The sequence below is a fragment of the Citrus sinensis genome, chromosome 3, assembly GCF_022201045.2.
Source record: "Citrus sinensis cultivar Valencia sweet orange chromosome 3, DVS_A1.0, whole genome shotgun sequence".
Taxonomy (NCBI): Eukaryota; Viridiplantae; Streptophyta; class Magnoliopsida; order Sapindales; family Rutaceae; genus Citrus; species Citrus sinensis.
Window position 1 is genome coordinate 16,173,220 of NC_068558.1, and position 27,080 is coordinate 16,200,299.

Sequence of the window (27,080 nt, forward strand, 5' to 3'; positions counted from 1 at the left end):
GGTCCATTGAGATCCAACGGCTAGATGCAACTGTGGCACGATACCACAACTGCACCACAGTTTTCCCCTATTTTGTAATACTGTCCAAAAATTTACTTAGAATTGACTTGAAAAATTACTCCAAGAATATGCAGGTGTCTACTCCTTACAATGTGCGTGCGACTAAGATCAGAACTCAAAATTTTAATACGGACGAGTTCTATTAGAATTTTAGTGAGGTGGAAATGGCACCTTACAAGCCCAGTCTAAAACTTCATATACTGACTCAACTTTCCCCAAATTTTCATTCTGGCCCCCAAAAGAAATCGAATCAATGGGCAAAACAACGTTTACAAACCTTTCAAAACGCAACAAGAAAAAATTAAAATAAATCAAAACCCAGATACCATTTTCCTTATAAATCATGTGGGCTTTCATGTAATTTTATACATGGATGAAACTGTAAATTCAAAGAAGGGGTTTCATTAGGATATTAGAAGCATAATAACAACAATACTCAAATTTGATCCAAAACTGTATTCTCATCACAATCGTAATGTGAGCCTTTGGCCCATAATTCAAGCCCAACCACTATTTGATTCTTATGATAACAAAATTGTTAATACCCCTAATTTTCCTCTAGCGGACAAAGATTAAAAAAAACATTGTCAATCTATATCTACGGACGTAGTTTTTAAGCAATGTTGCAAGATAACGTGAAGCTTGAACTTCATTGATAGTACGGGAAAGATTCGGCCCGTCGAATTATTATAAAGATGTAACTATTACACCATACTTATGCCTAAAAAGAGCGTTTGACTTATTAAAGACATAGTTTTATTTATTAGGTAGAGGTAGATTTCTCTTCTAATGATATAAATGGAGTAGATATTCTTCTATTTATGAGAGTATAAAATTAGGTTGTATTATAATAGATATGATCTAAGGAAATTCTAGTAAATTTCTTATTTTAAATATAAATATCATCTTATTATAATGTGTGTGTATACATATATACGTATACATAGTTTAAAAAATAAAAATCCTTGCTTCCCTCGTTATTTGACTGCATATCTCAAAAGGCCAGGAATGTGAACATTTAAAAAGTAATCTTCCCAGTCAATGCTCTTTGGATCAAAATTAAATGAATCCAGCTCCATGCCACTCTCTCTCATTGCCATTCGCACCTTCTCCGAATTTGTGTCATCAAAGCCGTCCATTTGCAAAGCAAAAATTAATTGTCAATTAACTTGATAAAAACTAACAGTAAAAATTTGCTATTATAGAAGTAAAGCATATATACTTACATGCCCTGAAAAAACAGGTAGCATTTGTAAAGATTTACCAATCCCATGGCCAACTTCAATCTTCGATTAGACTCAGTACAAATGTCGTCAAAACGTCGCCAAAAGACTAAATTCACCAATTCTAATACCTTTCAAATGGGGGGGGGGGGGGGGGATTAAAAAGTAAAACATGAGTACAAAAATTAATGATAATTGAACATTAACTAGAGGGTTTACTCACAACAAATTAAAACCCTTATTCAATTTAATTAAATTCAGCTACAACAAACCTTTAGTGGTAGCACAAAGCGGACGGCCATGTATCTGTGAAATTTAGCCGGCGAACCCAATACTTTAACCTTACCAACTATAACTGGATTTCCATATTTATCAATATATGGATTTTTAGTTAAATAATGAAAGGCAAACTCGTGGATTTGGAAGAAATGTATTGGGTTTCTTAGAGATGAGCCAACGTGATAAATCATTTGAGATGATGGATTATTTGCATTTGCCACCATTGCAATGATCATTGAGTTCACTACCACGTCCGCTGGTATCTACATATAATTTTCATAAATCAATTTACATAAATTTTGTATAATAGAAAATAATGCATTAGAGTTTTTTTTTTTTTTTTCTATCTTCCTTTTTTTTTTAGCTTGGCCCAATTCACTTTATTAAAATGTTAAAACTCACCAAATCAAATATTATCTGAGAATTGACAGGTAAGCAATCTATTTTTCTTTTACCATAAGTAATAAGTGGAAAGTCAATTGTTGTGAAATGACAGAATAAATAGAAAGTAAATTACTCAAAATTAAATATTAGAAATATTATAATTAGAAATTTAATTAAAATGAGATTTACCTCAAACCTTCAATCCAACCCAAGAATGGTTCTTTGTATGTACTTGTTATCATGGTTGGGTGTATAATGATAATAGGAAGATTGTCTTTATAGTGGTCTAATAGCATTTCCCCCATTGCCTTTGTAAACACATATGTGTTTGGCCATCCGTACCATTTTGCCATGTAATAAAAGCAAAAATCAAATTTATTAGAGAAAACGACAACATTGTTTTCATACTTTAGCAAAATGGTCTTGGAGAACTTGTTATTTTTAAAAATGGTCAAATAGACTCTTTTTAGGATAATTATGCCTTCTAAGTTCTAATTATAATGACCAATAGTATTTTATGTCTAATTATCTAAAAAGAAATCTGTGAGATGAATTTTAAAAACAAAGAGATCTCTTAGATCATTTTGCAAAACACAAGATGTCATGTGCTTTTCTCAATTTATTATAATTTTTTTATATTTAAGGGTAAATATTTGAAAAGTACTTATATTTTAGATTAAATCTTTTTTAGTCCCTATATTTTAAAAAATATCTCAAGATACCCTTCTTATTAAATATGTGACACTCTTGTCCTTATTTTTTACTCTTTCACAATAATACCCTTATTGTCATTTTGGAGATATTAATTAATTAATCTATTGAAAAATTAATTAAAAACTAACCAATAATTATTTCTTAGCAAATTAACCAATAATTATTAATTTATTAGTATGAATGAACTCTTAGTTTTTATGCCCTTACACAAGTTTTCTAATTATTTAAAATAAATTAATATTTGCTAACTTAAAGCAATGTTTAGTACCCTTGCAATTATAATCATTTTAATAATTGTTTATAAAAAAACTAATTTACAGATCCATCCTAAAATTGAAATAATAAAAAAATTACATTTATTTTTACTTTATTTTTAAGGTTAATTAACAACTTAACATTGTTTTATAGGTAAATTAATATATCAAAAAGATTGTTGTAAGGAAACTATAAAAGTAGAGAAACAATAAGGGTATGAGTACAATATATTTAATATTAAGGGTCTTTTGAGGTACTTTTAAAATATAAAGATTAACCATAGACTTAAACCAAAATAATATGAATTTGTTTATTATGATTTAACAATATATTAAGGCTTAAATGATATGGATTTGTTTGATTCGATTGCGAGTTACAGTAAATATAACTTAGTAGACCCTGTATTGAAACCTTTCCGTGCCGAGATCCTTCATGATTGATGTGACTTCGTCTTCAGCTGCACCAGTTGTTTGAAGTTGATTTAATTTTTGCTCCACTAGTTGCTTTTCTGCCATGATATCCAATTTACGTGGCCATTTCACCATCTCACCCATTGTAAATGAATTCTCAGGAATTAGTCCCGACTTTTCGCCGCACATATAAGCTGAAAAGTCCAAATGAATTAACTCATGAAGTAGGCGAAACAAGCAATGTTAAAAGGGGAATAAAAAATGGAAGCTAGCCATTTAGAAAGAAAGTATACGTAGTTAGTTATTTTCAATTCCTTGTAAAAATTGTTTTCAGCAATTGAGGCTTGATAAAATTTTAAAACCGAATGGTATTTTTAATGTTAAACTAACAAAAAAAAAAATACACTGATGCATGGACAAAAATGATATTTTAACAAATAAATTAATAGTTTTGATTTGTTTAGGTTCAAACCAATAATCAATTTGCATGTGAGAGTGTCGCATTTACTGTTGTTAGACCATCCCTTGTTACCTTAAATTTTAAAATCAAGCACTTTCTCTGATATTTTTAATTAACCAGGTCTGCAATGCGGTGTTAGAAGCTTATTGTCATAAGCTCAAGCGGTAAAAAAAAATTTTAAGCTTGAGTAGAGAGTCACATTTAGCCAGAAGGGTTTAAAAAAAAGGAAAAAATGGAAAAAAAAGGAAAAAATTGAAAAAAAAAAACTATTTGTTATTCCCTGTAAAATCGAATAATTTCAAATCGGTTTCTCAGGCCAAGCAAGTACACAAAATATTTCATCTCAAGAAAAAAATACGTAATATATTTACCGGTTGACAGGTGGACAAGCATCTGTATTTTTGCACAATTTTTTGCAAAACTCAAAACGTGAAAAGCTCCCATTGTATTGGTGTCCAATAAAGCATCATATCTACAGAGAAAAGAATTAAAAAAAAAATAAAGGTCAGTTCTCAGGTCATATATATACGCATAGAGCATAGTCAAATAGTTAGAGATAGAAAAAAGTATAAACTAAAGTGTGTCGATACCTTTCATCAAATTTTGTTATAGCAGCTACATTTACCACCAAGTCTATTTGTCTGTATATTTCTTCCTTTAAATTAGAGTCTTTGATTCCCAAGTCCTCATACAAAATATCACCAGGCACTGCAGCTACCTTTTCCAATATGAAGGAGTCCAATCTGTCACCCCATGTATCCCTCAGCACCCTAAACAAGTCCTTCTCTATCACCTATTCATAAATTATATATGTTTATGAGATTTCTAGATCTTTAAAAAGAAATTAAAGCTATATTTAAGAAAGTATTTACCTCACGAAACATGCATTGTTTAGCAGACTTATCGTCCCCTGCTCTTATGAGAAAATAGAGCTTCTTCAAATTTGGTTGAATTCTCAGTATCTTCTCTACAAAAACTGAAAGAATAATTGACAAATGCAATAAATGAAAAAAAAAAAAAATAGTAAACATCAATGCGGAAGGAAGAGAGGGAGAGTTAAATGAAGAGATGCATGTTAATACTCTTTGCTAGAAAGCCAGTGGCACCAGTGACTAAAATTGTCTTGTCCTTGAGAAATTGGAGAACGCTAAATGATTTCATTGGGTACAAGATTAATTTAAAAGAAAACAGAGCAAGAATTAGAGGCAGCAGAAGAGCTTTTCATACCAAGATACTAATATGCCAATGATTGCTTTTATAACAATAATGAAAAGAGCATCGGTGTGAAAAAAAATATAAAAAGCACTGACATTAGCCAACCTTGCTATTAGGTAAAAAGCATTGACATTAGCCAACCTTGCTATTAGGTAAAAAGCACTGACATTAGCCAACCTTACTATGTATCATAAATATATAGTAAATTTTTTAAGATTGCGTTTGACACACAATATTATATTATGCTATATTATATTAACGTGCATTGCATTAAGGTTGTAATACAATATTATGTTTAGTGTAATATGGAATGTATTATATAAATAATATTATTTTATATTAATGTTAAAATTAAATTAATATTATTTAAATTTATTAATATTTTAATTATTGAAATTAAGTATTAATTAATTATTATATTTATTAATTTTTATAATATGAAAATGATTCAATAACATGCTATTATTAAATAGTAAAATTTTGCAATGTTATGTTATATTATGAATAATATTATTTATTTATATATATTAGTTACTATAATATAGTATAATGATATTATAATATAGTATAATTTAATATTATATTTTAGTATAGTTTGATATTACATCATAAAAATATAATACTGTAGAATTATATAAATATAAGATATATCATAGTATAAAACAATATAATATTAAATTATAAATTTAGTTTTATTTATTAATGTAAATATAATTGTTTAATTTAAAATTATTTCTAAATTTAATATTTCAGAAAATAATAAATGATAAAATAAAATTTACAAGTTTATTTTTATATATTATCTAATAAATGATCAAACAAACTTAAAATACGTTTTTCATATTTAATGTAAAATAATCAATTTTTTTAATTTAATTATCATTTATTTATTAAATATTTAAGTTTATTACTGTTTATATTATTATTTAAATTAAACTTTTATTTAGATACAAATATAAATTAATATTTAATAAATATAAATTTATTATAAATTATTAAATAACAAAACTAAATGATTATATTTAAAATATGAATAAGTTTTAATACAATTAGTTCTAAACTCTATCCCAATCATAATTTATTTTATATACTTTTTATTATATTAATCCCATTCTTAATGTGTTAATCCGAACAGCCAACAGTTTCCTAATATTATAAATATTTCGCCTAAAATATTTAATGTACCGATCCATCAAGTAACATCAAACGTCTATACCATGGCCGGATGCCCCTAAATCCTAACGGCATAGCCATGTGAAAAGAAGGCATTAATTCAAATTAGGGACAAGGCCGGATAAGACAAGACACGTGTGCTGTTTCGATCAATTAAAATTAAAAAATAATAGGAAAATTATTAGTCATATACCCTTAAATGACATCCGTATCAAACGTGCTACAATACTTTCCAAGTGTATTACTCGTATACCCTAAGTTGACAAAATACTTCTGCCGTCCACCAATTCATTAACTACCGTTAGAAAGTTAACAGAATTGTGGCAAATTGACTATTTCGCCCTTAAAACTCAAAATGAGGTAAAAAGATAAATTTATCCCAAAAATTAATGCAAATTTTCAATACAATTTTTTTTATTTTGTTATTAACAATACATTTTTTATTAAAAAAATATGAATTATTAATGGTACATATTATTAACAATTATACGTAAAAAATATCCATATTATACCATAAAACTTATTAACAACATATTATTTACAATTATACATATTATACCATCAAAATTTTCAGTTGCCGCTTGAAGGAGTACATCTTCAAAAATTTAGGTTAAATTTTGGAGGAATAGATTCGGTTGTAATGTAGCTTTTTTAAGCAATTATTAACAATTATTTGATAAATGGGATGATATGTCATTTTTATCAATATATATCATATGACATGTCATTTTTTACTAGGTAAATGGGATGACTGGTCTTTGTTTTAAAAAGACTAGATTACCCTTATGATGTCAGCGCTTGCAAACGGCAGTTAACAGATTGGTGGACGGCAGAAGTGTTTTGTCAACTTCGGGTATACGAGTGATATACTTGAAAAGTGTTGTAGCGCGTTTGATACTGGTGTCATTTAAGGGTATATGGCTGATAATTTCCCAAAACAATATTGTGGACACTTTTCCAACCAAGAGTACTAAATATTGCACTGTAAAATCCTCGAATCCTTTCCATTATTTCACGTGAATCATATCGTATGCGTGAATAATGTTGTGTACGTGAACAATATCATATTTGTGAAGAGCACCCCAACTTTTAACAATATAACTAATGGTTCCGATACCACTTTTAGAAAATTGATAGCTGAACCATACACACAACTAAAATGAATTAAGAAATATTAAGACATCAGAATCACATAGGGGAACGAGAATTTACGTCTAAAAGGAAGATAAAAAGATAAAACTTTACTAGTGAAATGAAAATTTCAAGTGTTTGAGTATTTTAGCTCACTGCTTACAACTTCAATACTTACAACCTCAATACACATAATCTTTCACTCACTAATTATTCAAGAGTTTATTCAAAGTTCTTAATTCTCTCGCTCCTCAAACTCTCGGCTTCTTGCTCTTGAGAGAGGAAATGAATTGATAATTTTGGGATGCATACACCGAAAGAAATGGCTTGGTGTTTGTAATAGAGATTCACTATGAATGCATTTAATTATCGCACTGAAAAATCTTAGAAATTAGTAACCATTTTCTTCTTTTTTTTTTTAATTACAAATGTGTGCATGCAACTCCCAACTCTTCTAAATTGTCAATATTTGTAACCACCAAATGGCACCATAAATGCATGTAGGTTTTTCATTTTCTTCAACAAAGAGGAAAAAAAAAAAAACTAATGAGAGTGAGATATAAGCGTATAATGGTGAATTTCCTTCGCATAAAGGACAACAATATCAAAACAAAACTAAAAGTTATCAATATTTTATCATTATTTTAAAACTGCACAAAAAAATGGAATAAAATGAAATACGTGTCAAGAGTGGAAACCTAGTAATAGTGTTTAAAACTAGCTGATCACTTTAAATAACTGAGGAGTGCGAGCGATAGTCACCCATTAGGGGTACTTTTTCCTCTCGCTAAGATTCCAATTATTTTAATTTTTGTGTAATTTTTAAAATAAAAATATTGATAATTTTTAAGTGCTATTTAATATTATTATATTTATGCTAAGAAAAAGACTTGAAGAGACGGAGAAGACGAGGAAATTAAGGTAAATTTCCATAGCATCAAGATAATAATATTAAAATAAAATTAAAAAGTTATCAATATTATATTATTGATTTAAAATTACATAGAAATCAAGTAATGGGACACGTGGCGAGTTGAAATAACTACTTTAGAGAGTTCTAGTTGCATATACATGAACGGCCATACGATCAACAATAGTCTTTTCAATCATGAGAATCATCGCTAATTATGCAATCATGGACAAATAGAGGAGAAAGAGTAAATTTGGCCTTTACTCACGTACAGTGAGTGGTAAAGCAACTGCTATTTCCTTATGTTTAAAAAATTTCTGAAGATATATTTTGTTCTATTAAGTTTAAGTTAAAAACTTAGGGCCTGATTGGGTTAGTTTTTACTTTTACTTCTATTTAAAAGTAAAAGATAAGTAAAAAATCTAGCTTATTTTTACTGTTTGGATGATCATAGTAAAAGATCTTTTTTTTTTAATGAGAAGCTCTTTTTGAAGTGTTTAAATGATCATCTAAAAACGACATTTTAATCATTATAAAGCCATTAATACCCTTAAATATTTGAGTCTAATAAATACTTATCAAATTTAAAAATCAATGACAAACAAAATAATTATTTCATCAATCTAGTTAAACTTTTACAAATTAAAGTATTGTTTTTCTTTATAAAAAAAGAATAACAAAAATAACTAGATTAAGTTTATCTAAACATTATGCATGCAATCACGTGAAGAATAAAAGGAAGAGAAGAAAATGTCAATTGGCTTTCAATTTCAAGCTATTCACGTGGAGAGCATTTGACAATTTAAATGGCAAGCTTAGCATATATTAAAGGAAGCAAATATTTTATATCGTTTTTAATGGCAAGCACCTGATGGGCTTTGTTGTTTTTATATTTTGTTATTTTAGGTACAATATGGAATTAAAGAGGAATTAAATCGGAACATTCAAGAAGAAATCAACTTGATGGAATCAAAAAGGGAAAGCAATAAAGAGATTTAATTGAAACAATTCAAGGAAGATTTAATTAAACTAAACATCATGCATGCACCCACGTGAAGAATAAAAGGAAGAGAAGAAAAGGTCAATTGGCTTTCAATTTCAAGCTATTCACATGGAGAGCATTTGACAATTTAAATGGCAATCTTAGCATATATTAAAGGAAGCAAATATTTTGGCATCGTTTTTAATGGCAAGCACGTGATGGGCTTTGTTGTTTTTATATTTTGTTATTTTAGGTACAATATGGAATTAAAGAGGAATTAAATCGGAACATTCAGGAAGAAATCAACTTGAACTAATAAAAAAGGGAAAGCAATAAAGAGATTTAATTGAAACAATTAAAGGAAGATTTAATTAAATTAAACATCATGCATGCAATCACGTGAAGAATAAAAGGAAGAGAAGAAACGGTCAATTGGCTTTCAATTTCAAGCTATTCACGTGGAGAGCGTTTGACAATTTAAATGGCAAGCTTAGCATATATTAAAGGAAGCAATTATTTTGTCATCGTTTTTAATGGCAAGCATGTGATGGGCTTTGTAATTTTTATATTTTGTTATTTTCGGTACAATATGGAATTAAAGAGGAATTAAATCGGAGCATTCAAGAAGAGATTAACTTGAAGAAATCAAAAAGGGAAAGCAATAAAGAGATTTACTTGAAACAATTCAAGGAAGATTTAATTAAATTAAACATCATGCATGCAATCACATGAAGAATAAAAGGACGAGAAGAAAAGGTCAATTGACTTTCAATTTCACATTCATTTTAATAAATTCATAACACTCCTCTTTGGATGTTCATTACAAAAAATATGTCTCATTAAAACCTTTACTAAAAAAAACCCTTAGGGAAAAAAATTAGTAAAGGAAAAATAGTACATTATTCATTGTCTTAAATAATTTTGGAGATATAGAGTTGCCTTATTAAAACCTTACTAGGAAAAACCCTATAGGATAAAAACCTAGTGAGGAAAAAGAGTACAACATATAAAATTTCCTCTAAAATAAAATATTGTCCCCAATAAGTATATCCCCCTCATCTTGACATAGATTCTTCAAGATTTGAAGAAAAATCTTTGAGCTGACGCATCCTAATTTTGTGTACCAACTTTTTGAATGTTGCCTTTGGTATGGATTTTGTAAATAAATCTGCCTTATTATCACTTGAGCATATTTGTTGAATATCCATATCACAATTCTTTTAAAGTTCATGTGTATAAAAGAATTTGGGTGAAATATGCTTGGATCTGTCACCTTTTATATAACCACCTTTAATTTGGGCAATGCATGCTACATTATCCTCATCTATTATTGTGGGGTTATTTTTAATTGATGAAAATCCACATGTTTCTCAAATATGTTGTATTATTGATCTTAACCAAATGCACTCACTACTGGCTTCATGAATAGCAAATATTTTTGAATGATTTGAAGATGTTGCAACCATTGTTTGTTTCATTGATCGCCATGATACAACACTATTGCCAAAGATAAATAACGTTTGAGATCAAGCTTTATATGGATCAGAGAGATATCCAGCATCTGCATATCCAATTAGTGGTGACTTTGATCCATTTGGATAAAATAAATCCATGTCAATTGTTCCACGGAGATAGCGAAATACATGCTTTACACCATTCCAATGCCTACGAGTTGGTGCAGAAATATATTTTGCTAATAAATTAACTGAAAATGCAATATCAGGTCAAGTACAATTTGCAAGATACATGAATGCACCAATTGCACTTAAATATGGTACTTTAGGACCAAGAATTGCTTCGCCATCTTCTTTAGGACGAAATTGATATTTTTCTACATCAAGTGATTGCACGACCATTGGAGTGCTTAATAGATCGGCTTCATCCATATAAAAATGCTTCAAAACAATTTTAGTGTATGTGGACCGATGTAAGAGTATTCTATTTGGCAAATACTCAATTTGTAAGCAAAGATAGATTTTGTTTTTTTTCAAAATCTTTCATTTCAAACTCATTTTTCAAACAAGAATATGTTTTTGAAAGCTCTTCGGGAATTCCAATAATATTTAAATGATCGACATATACTGCAACTATTGCTAATCCAATTTCAGATTTTTTCAATAAAAATACAAGGACAAATTGGATTATTTACATATCATTCTTTCAATAAATAGTTACTTAGGCAATTGTACCACATACACCCATATTGTTTTAATCCATACAAGGATCGTTGCAGTTTCAAAGAATATAAACTACGAGGTTTTGATTTGTTTGCTTTTGGCATTTTAAATCTTTCGGGAATTTTTATACAAATATCTGCATCAATAGAACCATATAGATATACATTCACAACATCCATAAGATGCATATCAAGTCCTTCAGAGGCTACGAGACTAACTAAAAATTGAAATATAGTTGCATCCATAACAGGAGAATATGTCTCCTCATAATCAATGCTAGGTCTTTGAGAAAAATCCTGTGCAACTAACCTTACTTTATATCTCACAATTTCATTTCTCTTATTTCGTTTTTAATTAAGGTGGACCCACCTCATGATCAGCAGAGGGCTCAAATTCCAGTTATTAATTAGCTTCGATTATTGGTGTGTTTACTTTCCGGATTGAGGAATTAGAATCATTAACAGTGTTTACTTCACAAAATAGAGTTGGAAATCAGAATCGTGGGGCCCACCCCAACTTGGAAATGAGAAATATGAGATTAGTTCCCGGGGGTGTGGGAATGAGTCTCCCATTCCAAGGAATGACCATTTTACCCCCCACAAAATCAAAATACCCATTTTGTCCTCAGTTATAATTAATTAATACATTACTATAACAATTATTATAGTTAATTAATATAATAATTATTATTACTATTAATTTATAAATAATTAGCAATTAATTAATAAAAAATTACAATTAATTAATACATTATTAACAATAATAATTTTTGAATAAATAATCACTATAATTGAAATATAAAATAATAATTATAACAATAGTTCAGTAAATACTTTTTAGTAATTTGTTACAATCTAACTCATTATGATTCCAATTCGAAGAGAAAGTAAGCACATTAATGGCAATCTAACTCATTCCGATTCCAATTCTTACAGTTTAAGGAAACAACTTATTCTCTCATTTTCCATCCCCATCTAGCCCATTCCTATTCCTACCCATTCTAATTTCGGTTTAGTAAATGCACCGTAAATCTATTAAAGTAACCCTAGTTAAATTTATAAAAATAGCCCCTTAAAATCTTGAGTGGGACTATTGGCACCCTTCTAAATACCTCTTAAGACCCCTTTAATTATTTTACAATTTTAACCTTTATTAAAATTACATAATAAGACAATTTCTAATTAAACCCCCACTCAAAATCAAATAATTTTTCCCCTTAAAAATTCCTTATTGCTATTGGATTTGTTAATAGAATCATTGCTATTATCATTGACATAAAATCATTCATTCCTCTTAGATTTGTTCCATTATCACGCTCTCACATAAAATCATTACTATTAGATTTGTTAATAGAATTCATTTCATATAGATATGTAAAACTTTGGAAATTCAAATTATGGTGCAATATCTTTATTATTGGACTAATTTTTCTATGGCTTTTTTCTGCAGGTGTTCATGCTTCCAACTTCACCTGGATCAAGTATTATGAACCATGTGCAGAAGGCTTGGCAACACCATACGAAACTAATATAAGTGCTTTTAAGGATTTGGTGTTTGATGAAGTTACCATATAAGAAACAATTGATGTAGCTAGTCAATGATAATATTAGACAATTTGATACTAATAAATTAAACAAGGGATAAAAAATTAAATTTTATCCACAATCAAGGGATCAAAAATTAAACAATGGGGTATATACTAATAAATTTAAATTAAGGGTATTTTTGTCATTAAAGGGGTGTTAAAAGAATTTTATAGTATTTTTAAATATTTTAATGAAGTTAATAAAGAAAAGAGGTGTTGAGAGATATTTAGAGGGGTGCCAATAGTCCCACTCTAAAATCTTAAATATATAAAATTTAAACTTTAACTTTGAGAATTACAAAAGCCCACATTTTGTTTAAAAAAACAAAAACCCAAAGTAACCCATATAGTTAGATTTACTATTATTTAATTTAGTTTCGTTAAATCTATTTAAAAAACCTTTATAAACTCTTAACTCATAAAATTTTAATTTTTATATCTCATTGTTATATAATCTAATCCTCGATAAATCTTTTTCTAAATTCACCGTTGAAATTAAATATGTTTATGCATAATGGTCTCATGTAAATAGCTATGTGCAACAAGAGACCAATAGTAACTTTGAGTTATTTTAGACGAGATTCTAGTGATTGAATATCCTTGGGTTGACGCACGGCTGTGGACAATTTTTGCCATGTAATGGTTTGATACTGATTTCTTATAATAATTCTTGGGCTAAATATATAAGTTTGAATCAACTCTGGTCAATTAGCTACTTGGCTTTTATATCAAAAAAGCCAATTTGCATGTCGTGGAAATACTAATTAAAAAATAATCTTACATTGGCTGATAATCGTTATTGAGCCAAGTATAAGCTTAGATCAACTCTAAAGACATAGAATCATAGGCAAATTCAAATATGAATTGGGACTAAAACTGGCTTTCAGTACTTACGAGTTAGATCTTTGGATGTTTATATTTATTAGTATATCATAACTAATTCCGTGGAACAACTCCATAGAAAAATGAAGCAAGAAGGAAATGCTTTATATACGATGTCATGGGACCTATAAATTTAATTAATAAGTTATTTTTATTTTATGTTGAGAAAAGATTAAATAAATGGTTATTTTTCGGTTATGTTCTCCAATTTTGTAGAACCGACACTGATTATAGCAATAATGCATCACCACCGAATATAAAGTACACCAACTAATCGGATTTAAACACTAAACTTATTATTATCAATCATCAAGTGTGATATTTCCTCATATGGTCGAGGTTGCTCAAAGAAATGAATTATATGGTAAGATTTTGTCCAACAAAGTACTTCAACAATTAATGGTCCATACATTACCACCAACACCACCCCCCCCCCCACCACCCCCCCCCCCCCCCCCCCCCCCAACAAATATTAAGATGTCAGTTAGCGGAAATTAATGGCAATTTAGCTGTTGTGAAATTAATGAACTGTAGCCCAAACCGAAGGGTCGGTGGGCATCGAAGTAGGTCCTTTGATACCCTATGTTCAAATATTGAACTTCACGGATGTGTTCTTTAATGCAATGGATTTTTTTCAGACGTATTCATAAGATTTCATATTATTTGAGATACAAATATTTTAATTTTATTAAAATTCAAAAAAATTATTAAGTCTTATGATTTAATGATATAGTAACATTATATTTCAAAATCATATGGCTTAACAACTTTTCAAATTTTAATAAAATTTTAGATCCTGAACCATATCATTACTTAATTTTAGATACACTTGTCACACACACACACACACACATATGGTTATTATCATTTAACTATTTTAAGAATTATAATATATCAAATGACTACGAGAAATATGGTGCTCTATCATTTTACTATTATATTTTTATAAAACCTATTATTTTACTACATTTTCATTAGCAGTTAGTTCAACAGCTAGTTGACTGATTAAATATTAATTTGGCTAGTTATATGAATTTTTAAGAAAAAGGTAATGCACAAACGATTACAATACTATAATTCAAAATATAAAGTAGCTAAAAACAATCCCTATATCCTATGAAAATAATTAGGTGTGGGCAAATTTGGGTTCGGATCAGATTCAGATCAACCTAATCGAATTTCGATTAATCGATTTGAGAGAAATATAACCCGAACATATAATTTGGTTTTTTTGGATTTTCATATCAGATCTGGTTTGAGCCAGTTCGAACATGATTGATTCGATCAAGTTGGCCAAAATCTAAGCTAATCGAGTTAGAGTCTTCATCCAAAACTAATCCGAACCCAAATTTTTTGAGGTGGATCAATTAGAATCTGCTCATTTGCCCACCCTTGAAAATAATATTTGATAATTGTATTTGCATAGTTTTTCCATGGTAAAATGAGGATTTTATTAATCAATTAACTGGTCCACTATCGTACTAATAGAAATCTTGTAAAACGACAAGTTTTGTAAAAAATTAGTATTAAAATGATAACCTACAATACTTTTTATAGTAGTTTAATACATTGTAATTCTTAAAGTAGACAAATGATAATATCCAAATTTTGGATTGGTTAAAGTCCAGAAAAGTTATTAAACTACATGGATTAATAGAGTAACAACTGCAAAAACTATTAAACCACGTAGTTTAATAATATAATGATATTATACTATTAAAAAATATAATTTAATAATTTTTTTAAATTTTAATAAAGTTCAGAATTCTAGACACTAGATCAACACTCTATAAGACTGTGTATAACTCATCAACCATTGGAAAAAGATCCTCTCCTGATCTGAGCTCTCGTGATCTTTTAAAGATCTTGTGCCATGTGTCTTTAAGTGATAGTGTATGGATAAGATTTAATTTCTTTATTTTTTTATTTTATTAACAACTAATCACCACATGTATGTTTGCTCAGAAGGAAATCAGATCAGGAGAAAATCCTGATCCATCAACCATATCTAACTAGACAGTGGAATTCCGACACTCCTCGCCCTTGAGAATTGCAACACTTAAAGGTAGCTACAATTTAAATTATTATTTCTTCAAACCATATTTTTTTAAAATTATAAGAAAATGAATAAAATTTCTTGCATTTCATTTCAATTTCTACCTCTAGTTACTATCTCTCATCTATCAACAATGATACGTTTACTCAGCATAGCACAACTGTTAATTAAGTTTGCTTCCCACGAGGGGTGGAGATAGGACTTTTGTTCGAGGGGATTTAAATTAAATAAAAACATGACAGACTTAAAGAGAAAATAATAGACTGGTCACTGGTTGTAAAATCTTCAGGCATCAAAACATAAGTTTCACAACTGCTCCATTAATTAATGCTTATGGATTTTTTTCGACTTGGGATGGTTCCCGAGAAATGGATTTCGATTTAATACTTTTTTAGAAACATATAATTAGTAATAATAAAATTTTAATCGTAAATTATTATAAATGTAAGTGTGACAAAAAATTATAAAAAACTAAGTAAAGCTTACTTCAGCACTAGCAGCATTCAATATTAAAATATTTATATCAAGTCCAAAGAATTTACAAAATAAACTAATTGGTATCCACGATGAAGTTTTCTTCGATGAATGAAAAACTGATCCTTGTTAAATTTCTATGACATGTATCACTGTCTAACATGATAGTGACAAATTAATGGTAATTAACGATTGAAGCAAACCTCTACCTAATCACCAATCACGACATTATTTTGCAGACAGTGCTCTTCCTCATCATAAATTTTCCGCTTTATATGAACGAACGATCAGAAGAGCACTCGGGTACTTCTCATTCATCCTTGTCTCATCAATATTAATCGATTCATAACTTGTCTCTTCCGATGAAGTTCACTTGTGTTGTTCAATTTCTTGACAATAAGACCATTCTAATCACCGGTGCAACCTTGAATTTTTGTACGAATGGCAATGATACAATGGAAGCGTTTGAGATAACTTAAGTTTTTTTTATTACAACGATTAAACTATCAGTCTATCATGAAGTATTATTTCATTTAATCTCTGTTTTGTGTGTGTGTTTAAACTAAGCATTCTTAAAAAGAAAAATGGAGTTTCCTTTTGATGGTACAGTTTTTGTGGAGAAAATTTTGAGGGTTCAACCAAACATGAAGAAACTTCTTCTTCTTCTTCTCAGAGCCGCCGATACTGAGTCAGCCACAATACGCTTACGTAATTAGGTATACATATTTACCTAACTTAATACGTAGAGCAAAAGAAATCGTCTCTGCAAATTTTACTGTTCCTTCTTTCCTTTCGTTATATTTACAAGATATTTTAAGTTCATATTTTCACTCAACATAAAACACGATAGAGCCATTATTCTAAACATACTCTTCAGCACCAATAAAACACTTTCTATCTACCAGTGATGGCTCATGGCTCTATCCAAATATGGATATGATCCCTGTCATATGCAATAAATTTCCCAATTAATATATATATATATATTAGTTGTGTTTTGTTTATTTCATATTTTAACCGTTACTTTGAGTACTTTATACAAAATCCTAGCAAGTTTGTATAACTAGGTCGTACAGGAGAATATTATGCTGGGCAAACTAGATTTATATTTGCTAGAAGAATTAGGATTCAGTGCTAAACTTAGTTTTTACTAGATAAAAAATTAATGAATTAAGATTTATTTTGTGTTTTATTTTTTTATTTCTCTTATCTAATAACCATTAATTCAGTGCTCATTAAAAAATCAATTTATCACTGAATTTTTGTCCTTATAGAATACAAATTTTTTGTACAATCAATGTCTACTGGTTAGATAGAAACACAAATTCAATTCTCTTAATGAAAACAGACAATATGGGGTCATGTGGCAATCAGGCAATCGTGTCACATTAATTTATACATAATACTTTGTGTGAGATTTACATCCCCAGTATTATTCATAAGGGTAAACGCATCTTTAATCCTTTGGATTTGAACCAATTAGTCAATTAATCCTTGTATTTTCACCCAATATGTCCATGATATACATATATTTTCATTTAAATATACTTAATTATTCTCTCAATAATTCACATGTGGCATGCCAAATATGTTTGAATTTTATTAAGTTGTATCGTAAAAAATACTACTTCTTGAAAATTTAAGTTCAATATCTATATATGGAAGTAACGATAGAGACGTTTTCGGTAATATTTCAAAAAATAAAGGGTAACTGGGTAATTGATCCAAATCTAGAGACTAAAGGATAATTAATTTACCCTTATCTAGAGCGAAAGTAGTATAAAGCTTAATCTTAATTTGTTGTCTATTTTAAGCAATTAATACTTGATTTCCGCTTTTAAGATTTATTCCATCAATTACTGTTACAAAAATAATGTAGTGATATAGAAATTTTCGATACTTTTATTTACAGGTGTTAGGGAATGACCTGTTCAAGATTATGAAGGAAAAATGGTGTGCGAATTTCAATTCATTTATATCAGAAAAGATTACTCTAGTCCCTGGCGACATCTCTTGTGAGGATTTGGGATTCAAAGACTCTGATTTAAAAGAAAAGATGTGGAATGAATTAGATATCATCATTAATTCCGCAGCCAACAAAGTTTGAAGAAAGGTAATCAATATATCTTAATCAAATGATGTGATAAGCAAATGAAATTATATATATATATATATAATTTATTAGTAGCACTTACAAACAACTATTTCCCGATTGGGCTGAAGATCTAAGGTAAATTTTGTTGCTTCCGGCATCAAAATTCAGATTAAGTGATGGCATTAAAAGCTTTTACAAAGTCGAAATCTCTCTTTCTTTTAATTCTTCATCAGTTTGTTGTCTATTTGTCTTCACATTTTTTTACGTACTATAAAACCGATGAGTACAGAAATAAATGAAAAGAAATTTATATTATCTGCATGATTTTATTTCAATTTAGTAGAAATAAAACGGTTCATATGAATTTCTTTAAATTTGTGATTAATTAGATTTCTGAACTTTTATTTTGTTTACACAGAACCATCAATGTCCTTTTTGCGGGACCCGCTCTAGGAAAATTACCATGCTTGGTTGGAGACATTGAAACTGTTTTTGATGTGGTGAGTTGAAGAAGTATTTTACTTTGCTTAACCTTCAGTTAGAGAAATGTTTTAAGTACAAGAATTATTTAAAAAAATTTTATTACAATTTATTGACATACACTTGGGGGTCTACCGTAAATCTATAAAGTTATAGCACAGCACGAGGCATGGCCAAAATGTTCTGAAAAAATTGTAGAATATAGATCAGTTGCACGGTGCATAGTTTGGGTTTCTGGGCACGGGTTGGGTTGGATAGGGTTTGTAAAAACCCAATCCAACTCATTATTAAATGAGTTAAAATAAAATTAACCTAACTCAATTAAATGAATATATTATACCCAATCCAACCCTTAAATTATCATATTGGGTTAGGTTGGATTGATTGGGTTAAAGACTTGAAATCAAATTAAAATTAAAATTAAATAAAGAAAAGGATACGAAAGTTGAATAAAATTTATTGAAATCAAATATAAAAATATTATATTACGAAAATTCTATTCACTATCTAGTATTCGATAAAGAAAATTAAAAGAATATAGAATGAATAAATTTAAAAAGTACCTTAGTTGATTGAGAATTGAGATTTAAGCGTGATTTTAATTTTGGAGTTAGAGTCTAAAGTAGTAAATACAAGAACAAAATATTCTCTTTTATATAAAAAAATAGGATAAAAAATAAATTAGCCGTTTAGATTTTTAAGATTTTGCAATTAAGAATTATCTTCATCATCATCTTCTTCTTCTTCTTTTTCTTGTTTATGTAGGTGGGTTGGGTTAGATGGGTTCATCATAATTAATCCAACCCAACCTAATTATTAATTGGGTTTGAAAAAATTGACCCAATTAATCCATAATAACTCACTCAACCCATCAAAATTAAATTAGGTTGGATTGAGTTGAGTTGAGTCTGTCGGGTTGGAATGGATTTACCCTCCCCTAGTATCTATAGAACATATTTTGAAAATCTAATCCTAATTTATAAGACCTGGTGCCCACACTTACAAATAAATATTTATGCAAGAGGTGGAGTTCGTATAGGGACTTAAACTCAATCATTTCATAAATTTGTAGTTTGGACAAACAGTTTGTAACCTACAGCAACTTCGAAATATTTTATCAAACAGAACAAAAATCTAACTTATTATGCAGAAACTGGCTGACATGGTGGTGAATGCAATGATTGTTGCCATGGTAGCTCATGCAAAACAATCTTCTTATGTCAATATTTATCAAGCGGGATCATCTTCAAGAAATCCTGTGACATTTATGAATAATCTAGATTACAGCTTCGATTACTTCACAAAGATGCCATGGATTGATAACAATGGAAAGCCCGTTAAGCTAACAAGGCTATAATTTTCAGCAGAATGGCTAGCTTTCATGGATACATGAAAATTCACTACTTGTTACCACTAAAGGTTTGTTCTAATTACACATCAGATTAAATTAAGAAATAATGTTACATTATTACTAATTTTTCATATAATTAATCTAATCACTTCAACTTAGCGGTTTTACCTGCAGAGATTACAATTGGCAAAATACATTATGTTGTCAATACCTTGAGGGCATGATCAATGGCCAGAGTAGGAAGACTAATTTTGTGATGCCATTGGTAGAAATTTATGGACCACACTTATTATCCAATGCCACTTAAGCTTTGTTTTGGTGATCATCAATCTGCTGATTAAATTAATATTAAGTATTATTTGTTTGATGAATTTATTTACCATATGATTAATTTATTCTTAATTTTATACAGCTTTGATGGCAGAAACACAGAAAAATTGAGAATGACCACAAGAGAGACCGGGATGGAGATTGCTATATTTTCCTTTATCCTGAGTTCATTGATTGGAAAGATTACTTCATGAACACCCATATTCATGGGATAGTGAAACATGTTTTCAAATGACCCATGCCATGCGTTTTCACAGAGTTTTACATTTTTATTCAGTACCCACCGATCAGAACCTTATATATTATTGCTCAACACAAAATAAATCGATATGGAATCCATATCTATTCATATATACGCTAATAAAATATAAGTTCTTGGGTAAAATTTCATTTCATGTTCTGTCGTAGGGTTTTGAACCTCTTTTTTAAAATTTTTAATCATTTAAAATGAATAAAATATTTCGTAATTTGGCATTTCATTACTATTATAAAACTATCTCTAATGGTAACTTAATTGTTTTGATTTCTCATAATGAAAGCCAAAAATCAAATCTGTTGTGCGCGGAATGCGGAATCAAGTGCACCAAATAATTATAGAAAAATAAAGAACACAAAATTTACATGGTTCGGCAATATGCCTACGTCCACGGGAGCAAGAGAAAAATAATTGTATTATTAACAATTATTTGAGTACAAATTTGAGTAAAGAAATCTCACTTTCCCAGAACCCAAATACACTCAGTTCTCTCACACACACTCTCCAATTGCTCACACTTTCAGAACTCTCAAAAGCTTAAAAACTTATAAGCTTAACAAATTTTGGGATACTATTAAATGAAGAAATGGCTTCAATTTATAGGCTTGAAGGTAGTACTATTCCACCTAACCCATGCAAATATGTCAAGGAGTTTGGTATTTCTTTGGCCAATCTTGAAAAATTCTCCAAATTTGAATCCAACATTTCGGCTAACCTTGACATTTGTTAGCAAAACGCAAGTGGTTTTCTTATTTTTCAACAAAATCCGCCTACAACCAAGAAATAAACCCTAACAAAGAAGCGGCCACATAGTAGTAGATAAAGTTATTGTGATATTAGAGTCGTTGCAACAATAGATTCACCAAACAAAAAGGGGTAAAATCGTAAAAGAACTTTTTATTTTAAATAGCTTTTTTTAGAAGTTTAAATAACTACTTACGGTACGTGAAATTGTTACAATCTACAAATATATCATAATATGAAATTTAATAAAAATCTACTTACATATATTTTGTAGGGTCCGACTACAGTGCAACTGTGGTACTATGCCACAGTTGCATCCAGCCGTTGGATCCACTTGGATGGGTAGGGTCCATTGAGAAACAATGGCTGAATGCAACTGTGGCACGGTACCACAGTTTTCCCCTATTTTGTAATACTGTCCAAAAATTTACCTAAAATTGACTCAAAAATTTACTCCAAGAATATGCAGGTGTGTACTCCTTACAATGTGCGTGCGAGCTAAGATCAAAACTCAAAATTTTAATACGGGGGAGGAGTTCTATTAGAATTTTAGTGGGGTGGAAATGGCATCTTACAAGCCCAGTCCAAAAGTTCATATACTAACTCAACTTTCCCCAAATTTTCATTCTGGCCTCCAAAAGAAATCGAATCAATGGGCAAAACAACAATCACAAACCTTTCAAAACGCAACAAGAAAAAATTAAAATAAATCAAAACCTAGATACCAATTTCCTTATAAATCATGTGGGCTTTCATGTAATTTTATACATGGATGAAACTATAAATTCAAAGAAGGGGTTTCATTAGGATATTAGAAGCGTGATAACAACAATACTCAAATTTGATCCAAAACTGTATTTTCATCACAATCGTAATGTGAGCCTTTGGCCCATAATTCAAGCCCAACCACTATTTGATTCTTATGATAACAAAATTGTTAATACCCCTAATTTTCCTCTAGCGGACAAAGATTAAAAAAAACATTGTTAATCTATATCTACAGACGTAGTTTTTAATCAATGTTGCGAGACAACGTGAAGCCTGAACTTCATTAATAGTACAGGAAAGATTCAGCCCGTCGAATTATTGTAAAGATGTAACTATTACACCATACTTATGTCTGAAAAGAGAGTTTGACTTATTATGAAGGCATAGTTTTATTTATTAGGTGGTTGTAGATTTCTCTTCCAATGATATAAATGGAGTAGATATTCTTCTATTTATGAGAGTATAAAATTAGGCTGTATTATAATAGATATCATCTAAGGCAATTCTAATAAATTTCTTATTATAAATATAAATATCATCTTATTATAATGTGTGTGTACACATATATACGTATACATAGTTTAAAAAATAAAAATCCTTGCTTCCCTCGTTATTTGACTGCAAATCTCAAAAGGCCAGGAATGTGAACATTTAAAAAGTAATCTTCCCAGTCAATGCTCTTTGGATCAAAATTAAATGAATCCAGCTCCATGCCACTCTCTCTCATTGCCATTCGCAACTTCTCCGAATTTGTGTCATCAAAGCTGTCCATTTGCAAAGCAAAAATTAATTGTCAATTAACTTGATAAAAACTAATTGTAAAAATTTGCTAGTATAGAAGTAAAGCATATATACTTACATGCCCTGAAAAAACAGGTAGGGTTTGTAAAGATTTACCAATCTCATGTTCAACTTCAATCTTCGATTAGACTCATTACAAATGTCGCCAAAACGTCGCCAAAAGACTAAATTCACCAATTCTAATACCTTTCAAATTGGGGGGGGGGGGGGGGGGAGATTAAAAAGTAAAATATGAGTACAAAAATTAATGATAATTTAACATTAACTAGAGGGTTTACTCACAACAAATTAAAACCCTTATTCAATTTAATTAAATTCAGCTACAACAAACCTTTAGTGGTAGCACAAAGCGGACGGCCATGTATCTGTGAAATTTAGCCGGCGAATCCAGTACTTTAACCTTACCAACTATAACTGGATTTCCATATTTATCAATATATGGATTTTTAGTAAAATAATGAAAGGCAAACTCGTGGATTTGGAAGAAATGTATTGGGTTTCTTAGGGATGAGCCAACGTGATAAATCATTTGAGATGATGGATTATTTGCATTTGCCACCATTGCCATGATCATTGAGTTCACTACCACGTCCGCTGGTATCTACATACAATTTTCATAAATCAATTTACATAAATTTTGTATAATAGAAAATAATGCATTAGAGTTGTTTTTTTTTCTATCTTGCTTTTTTTTTAGCTTGGACCTGATCACTTTATTAAAATGTTAAAACTCACCAAATCAAGTATTGTCTGAGAATTGACAGGTAAGCAATCTATTTTTCCTTTACCATAAGTAATAAGTGGAACATCAATTGTTCTGAAATGACATAATAAAGAGAAAGTAAATTACTCAAAATTAATAAAAATTAAATATTAGAAATATTATAATTAGAAATTTAATTAAAATAAGATTTACCTCAAACCTTCAATCCAACCCGGGAATGGTTCTTTGTATGTGCTTGTTATCATGGTTGGGCGTATAATGATAATAGGAAGATTGTCTTTATAGTGGTCTAATAGCATTTCCCCCATTGCCTTTGTAAACACATATGTGTTTGGCCATCCGTACCATTTTGCCCTGTAATAAAAGTAAAAATTAAATTTATTAGAGAAAACGACAACATTGTTCTCATACTTTAGCAAAATGGTCTTGGAGAACTTGTTATTTTTAAAAATGGTCAAATAGACTCTTTTTAGGATAATTATGCCTTCTAAGTTCTAATTATAATGACCAATAGTATTTTATGTCTAATTATCTAAAAAGAAATCTGTGAGATGAATTTTAAAAACAAAGAGATCTCTTAGATCATTTTGCAAAACACAAGATGTCATGTGCTTTTCTCAATTTATTATAATTTTTTTATTTAAGGGTAAATACTTGAAAAGTCCTTATATTTTAGGTTAAATACTGTTTTAGTCCTTATATTTTAAAAAATATCTCAAGATACCCTTCTTATTAAATATGTGACACTCTTGTCCTTATTTTTTACTCTTTCACAATAATATCCTTATTGTCATTTTGGAGATATTAATTAATTAATCTATTGAAAAATTAATTAAAAATTAACCCATAATTATTTATTACCAAATTAACCAATAATTATTAATTTATTAGTGTGAATGAACTCTTAGTTTTTTTGCCCTTAAACAAGTTTTCTAATTATTTAAAATAAATCAATATTTGCTAACTTAAAGCAATTTTTAATACCCTTGCAATTATAATCGTTTTAATAATTATTTATAAAAAAACTAATTTACAGATCCATCCTAAAATTGAAATAATAAAAAAAATTGCATTTATTTTTACTTTATTTTTAAGGTTAATTAACAACTTAGCATTTTTTTATAGATAAATTAATATATCAAAAAGATTGTTGTAAGGATAGTACTATAAAAATAGAGAAACAATAAGGGTATGAGTACAATATATTTAATATCAAGGGTCTTTTGAGGTACTTTTAAAATAAAAGATTAACCATAGACTTAAACCAAAATAATATGAATTTGTTTATTATGATTTAACAATATATTAAGGCTTAAATGATATGGATTTGTTTGATTCGATTGCGAGTTACAGTAAATATAACTTAGTAGACCCTATATTGAAACCTTTCCGTGCCGAGATCCTTCATGATTGATGTGACTTCGTCTTCAGCTGCACCAGTTGTTTGAAGTTGATTTAATTTTTTCTCCACTAGTTTCTTTTCTGCCATGATATCCAATTTACGTGGCCATTTCACCATCTCACCCATTGTAAATGAATTCTCAGGAATTAGTCCCGACTTTTCGCCGCACGCATAAGCTGAAAAGTCCAAATGAATTAACTCATGAAGTAGGCGAAACAAGCAATGTTAAAAGGGGAATAAAAAATGGAAGCTAGCCATTTAGAAAGAAAGTATACCTAGTTAGTTATTTTCAATTCCTTGTAAAAATTGTTTTCACCAATTGAGGCTTGATAAAATTTTAAAACCGAATGGTATTTTTAATGTTAAAATAACAAAAAAAAAATACACCGATGCAAGGACAAAAATGATATTTTAACAAATAAATTAATTAGTTTTGATTTGTTTAGGTTCAAACCAATAATCAATTTGCATGTGAGAGTGTCGCATTTACTGTTGTTAGACCATCCCTTGTTACCTTAAATTTTAAAATCAAGCACTTTCTCTGATATTTTTAATTAACCAGGTCTGCAATGCGGTGTTAGAAGCTTATTGTCATAAGCTCAAGCGGTAAAAAAAAATTTTAAGCTTGAATAGAGAGTCACATTTAGCCAGAAGGGTTTAAAAAAAAGGAAAAAATAGAAAAAAAAACTATTTGTTATTCCCTGTAATATCGAATAATTTCAAATCGGTTTCTCAGGCCAAGCAAGTACACAATATATTTCATCTCAAAAAAAAAATACGTAATATATTTACCCGTTGACAGGTGGACAAGCATCTGTATTTTTGTACAATGTTTTGCAAAACTCAAAACGTGGAAAGCTCCCATTGTATTGGTGTCCAATAAAGCATCATATCTACAGAGAAAAGAATTAAAAAAAAAATAAAGGTCAGTTCTCAGGTCATATATATACGCATAGAGCATAGTCAAATAGTTAGAGATAGAAAAAAGTATAAACTAAAGTGTGTCGATACCTTTCATCAAATTTTGTTATAGCAGCTACATTTACCACCAAGTCTATTTGTCTGTACATTTCTTCCTTTAAATTAGAGTCTTTGATTCCCAAGTCCTCATACAAAATATCACCAGGCACTGCAGCTACCTTTTCCAGTATGAAGGAGTCCAAACTGTCACCCCATGTATCCCTCAGCACCCTAAACAAGTCCTTCTCTATCACCTATTCATAAATTATTTATGTTTATGAGATTTCTAGATCTTTAAAAAGAAATTAAAGCTATATTTAAGAAAGTATTTACCTCACGAAACATGCGTTGTTTAGCAGACTTATCGTCCTCTGCTCTTATGAGAAGATAGAGCTTCTTCAAATTTGGTTGAATTCTCAGTATCTTCTCTACAAAAACTGAAACAATAATTGACAAATGCAATAAATCAAAAAAAAAAAATAGTAAACATCAATGGGGAAGGAAGAGAGGGAGAGTTAAATGAAGAGATGCATGTTAATACTCTTTGCTAGAAAGCCAGTGGCACCAGTGACTAAAATTGTCTTGTCCTTGAGAAATTGGAGAACGCTAAATGATTCCATTGGGTACAAGATTAATTTAAAAGAAAACAGAGCAAGAATTAGAGGCAGCAGAAGAGCTTTTCATACCAAGATACTAATATGCCAATGATTGCTTTTATAACAATAATGAAAAGAGCATCGGTGTGAAAAAAAATATAAAAAGCACTGACATTAGCCAACCTTGCTATTAGGTAAAAAAT

General features: G+C 29.4%; 2 protein-coding genes across 6 annotated transcripts; both read right to left on the reverse strand.

Annotated features, from left to right (window-relative positions):
- Positions 1–922: 922 nt before the first annotated feature.
- On the reverse strand, positions 923–26,982 carry LOC102619505 (probable fatty acyl-CoA reductase 4). Of its 4 annotated transcripts, none has more exons than XM_052438471.1 (10): positions 26,823–26,982; positions 26,615–26,718; positions 26,333–26,535; positions 26,114–26,214; positions 25,305–25,497; positions 24,112–24,273; positions 23,931–24,012; positions 1,556–1,825; positions 1,287–1,414; positions 923–1,166 (listed from the first exon to the last, which is right to left on the reverse strand). In XM_052438471.1, exons 1-10 carry the CDS (start codon positions 26,899–26,901, stop codon positions 1,151–1,153), a joined length of 1,338 nt encoding a protein of 445 aa, XP_052294431.1. In that variant the 5' UTR covers positions 26,902–26,982; the 3' UTR covers positions 923–1,150. The 4 variants fall into 4 exon arrangements, with proteins under 4 accessions (XP_052294431.1, XP_052294430.1, XP_052294429.1 ...); XM_052438470.1 differs by having other exon boundaries at positions 923–1,169; XM_052438469.1 differs by lacking the exons at positions 923–1,166; positions 1,287–1,414; positions 1,556–1,825 and adding exons at positions 22,890–23,158; positions 23,254–23,381; positions 23,527–23,796.
- Positions 3,201–5,023, reverse strand: LOC127901350 (fatty acyl-CoA reductase 3-like). Of its 2 annotated transcripts, none has more exons than XM_052438474.1 (5): positions 4,868–5,023; positions 4,658–4,752; positions 4,376–4,578; positions 4,157–4,257; positions 3,201–3,519 (listed from the first exon to the last, which is right to left on the reverse strand). In XM_052438474.1, exons 1-5 carry the CDS (start codon positions 4,944–4,946, stop codon positions 3,305–3,307), a joined length of 693 nt encoding a protein of 230 aa, XP_052294434.1. In that variant the 5' UTR covers positions 4,947–5,023; the 3' UTR covers positions 3,201–3,304. The 2 variants fall into 2 exon arrangements, with proteins under 2 accessions (XP_052294434.1, XP_052294433.1); XM_052438473.1 differs by having other exon boundaries at positions 4,658–4,761; positions 4,868–5,022.
- Positions 26,983–27,080: the final 98 nt, after the last annotated feature.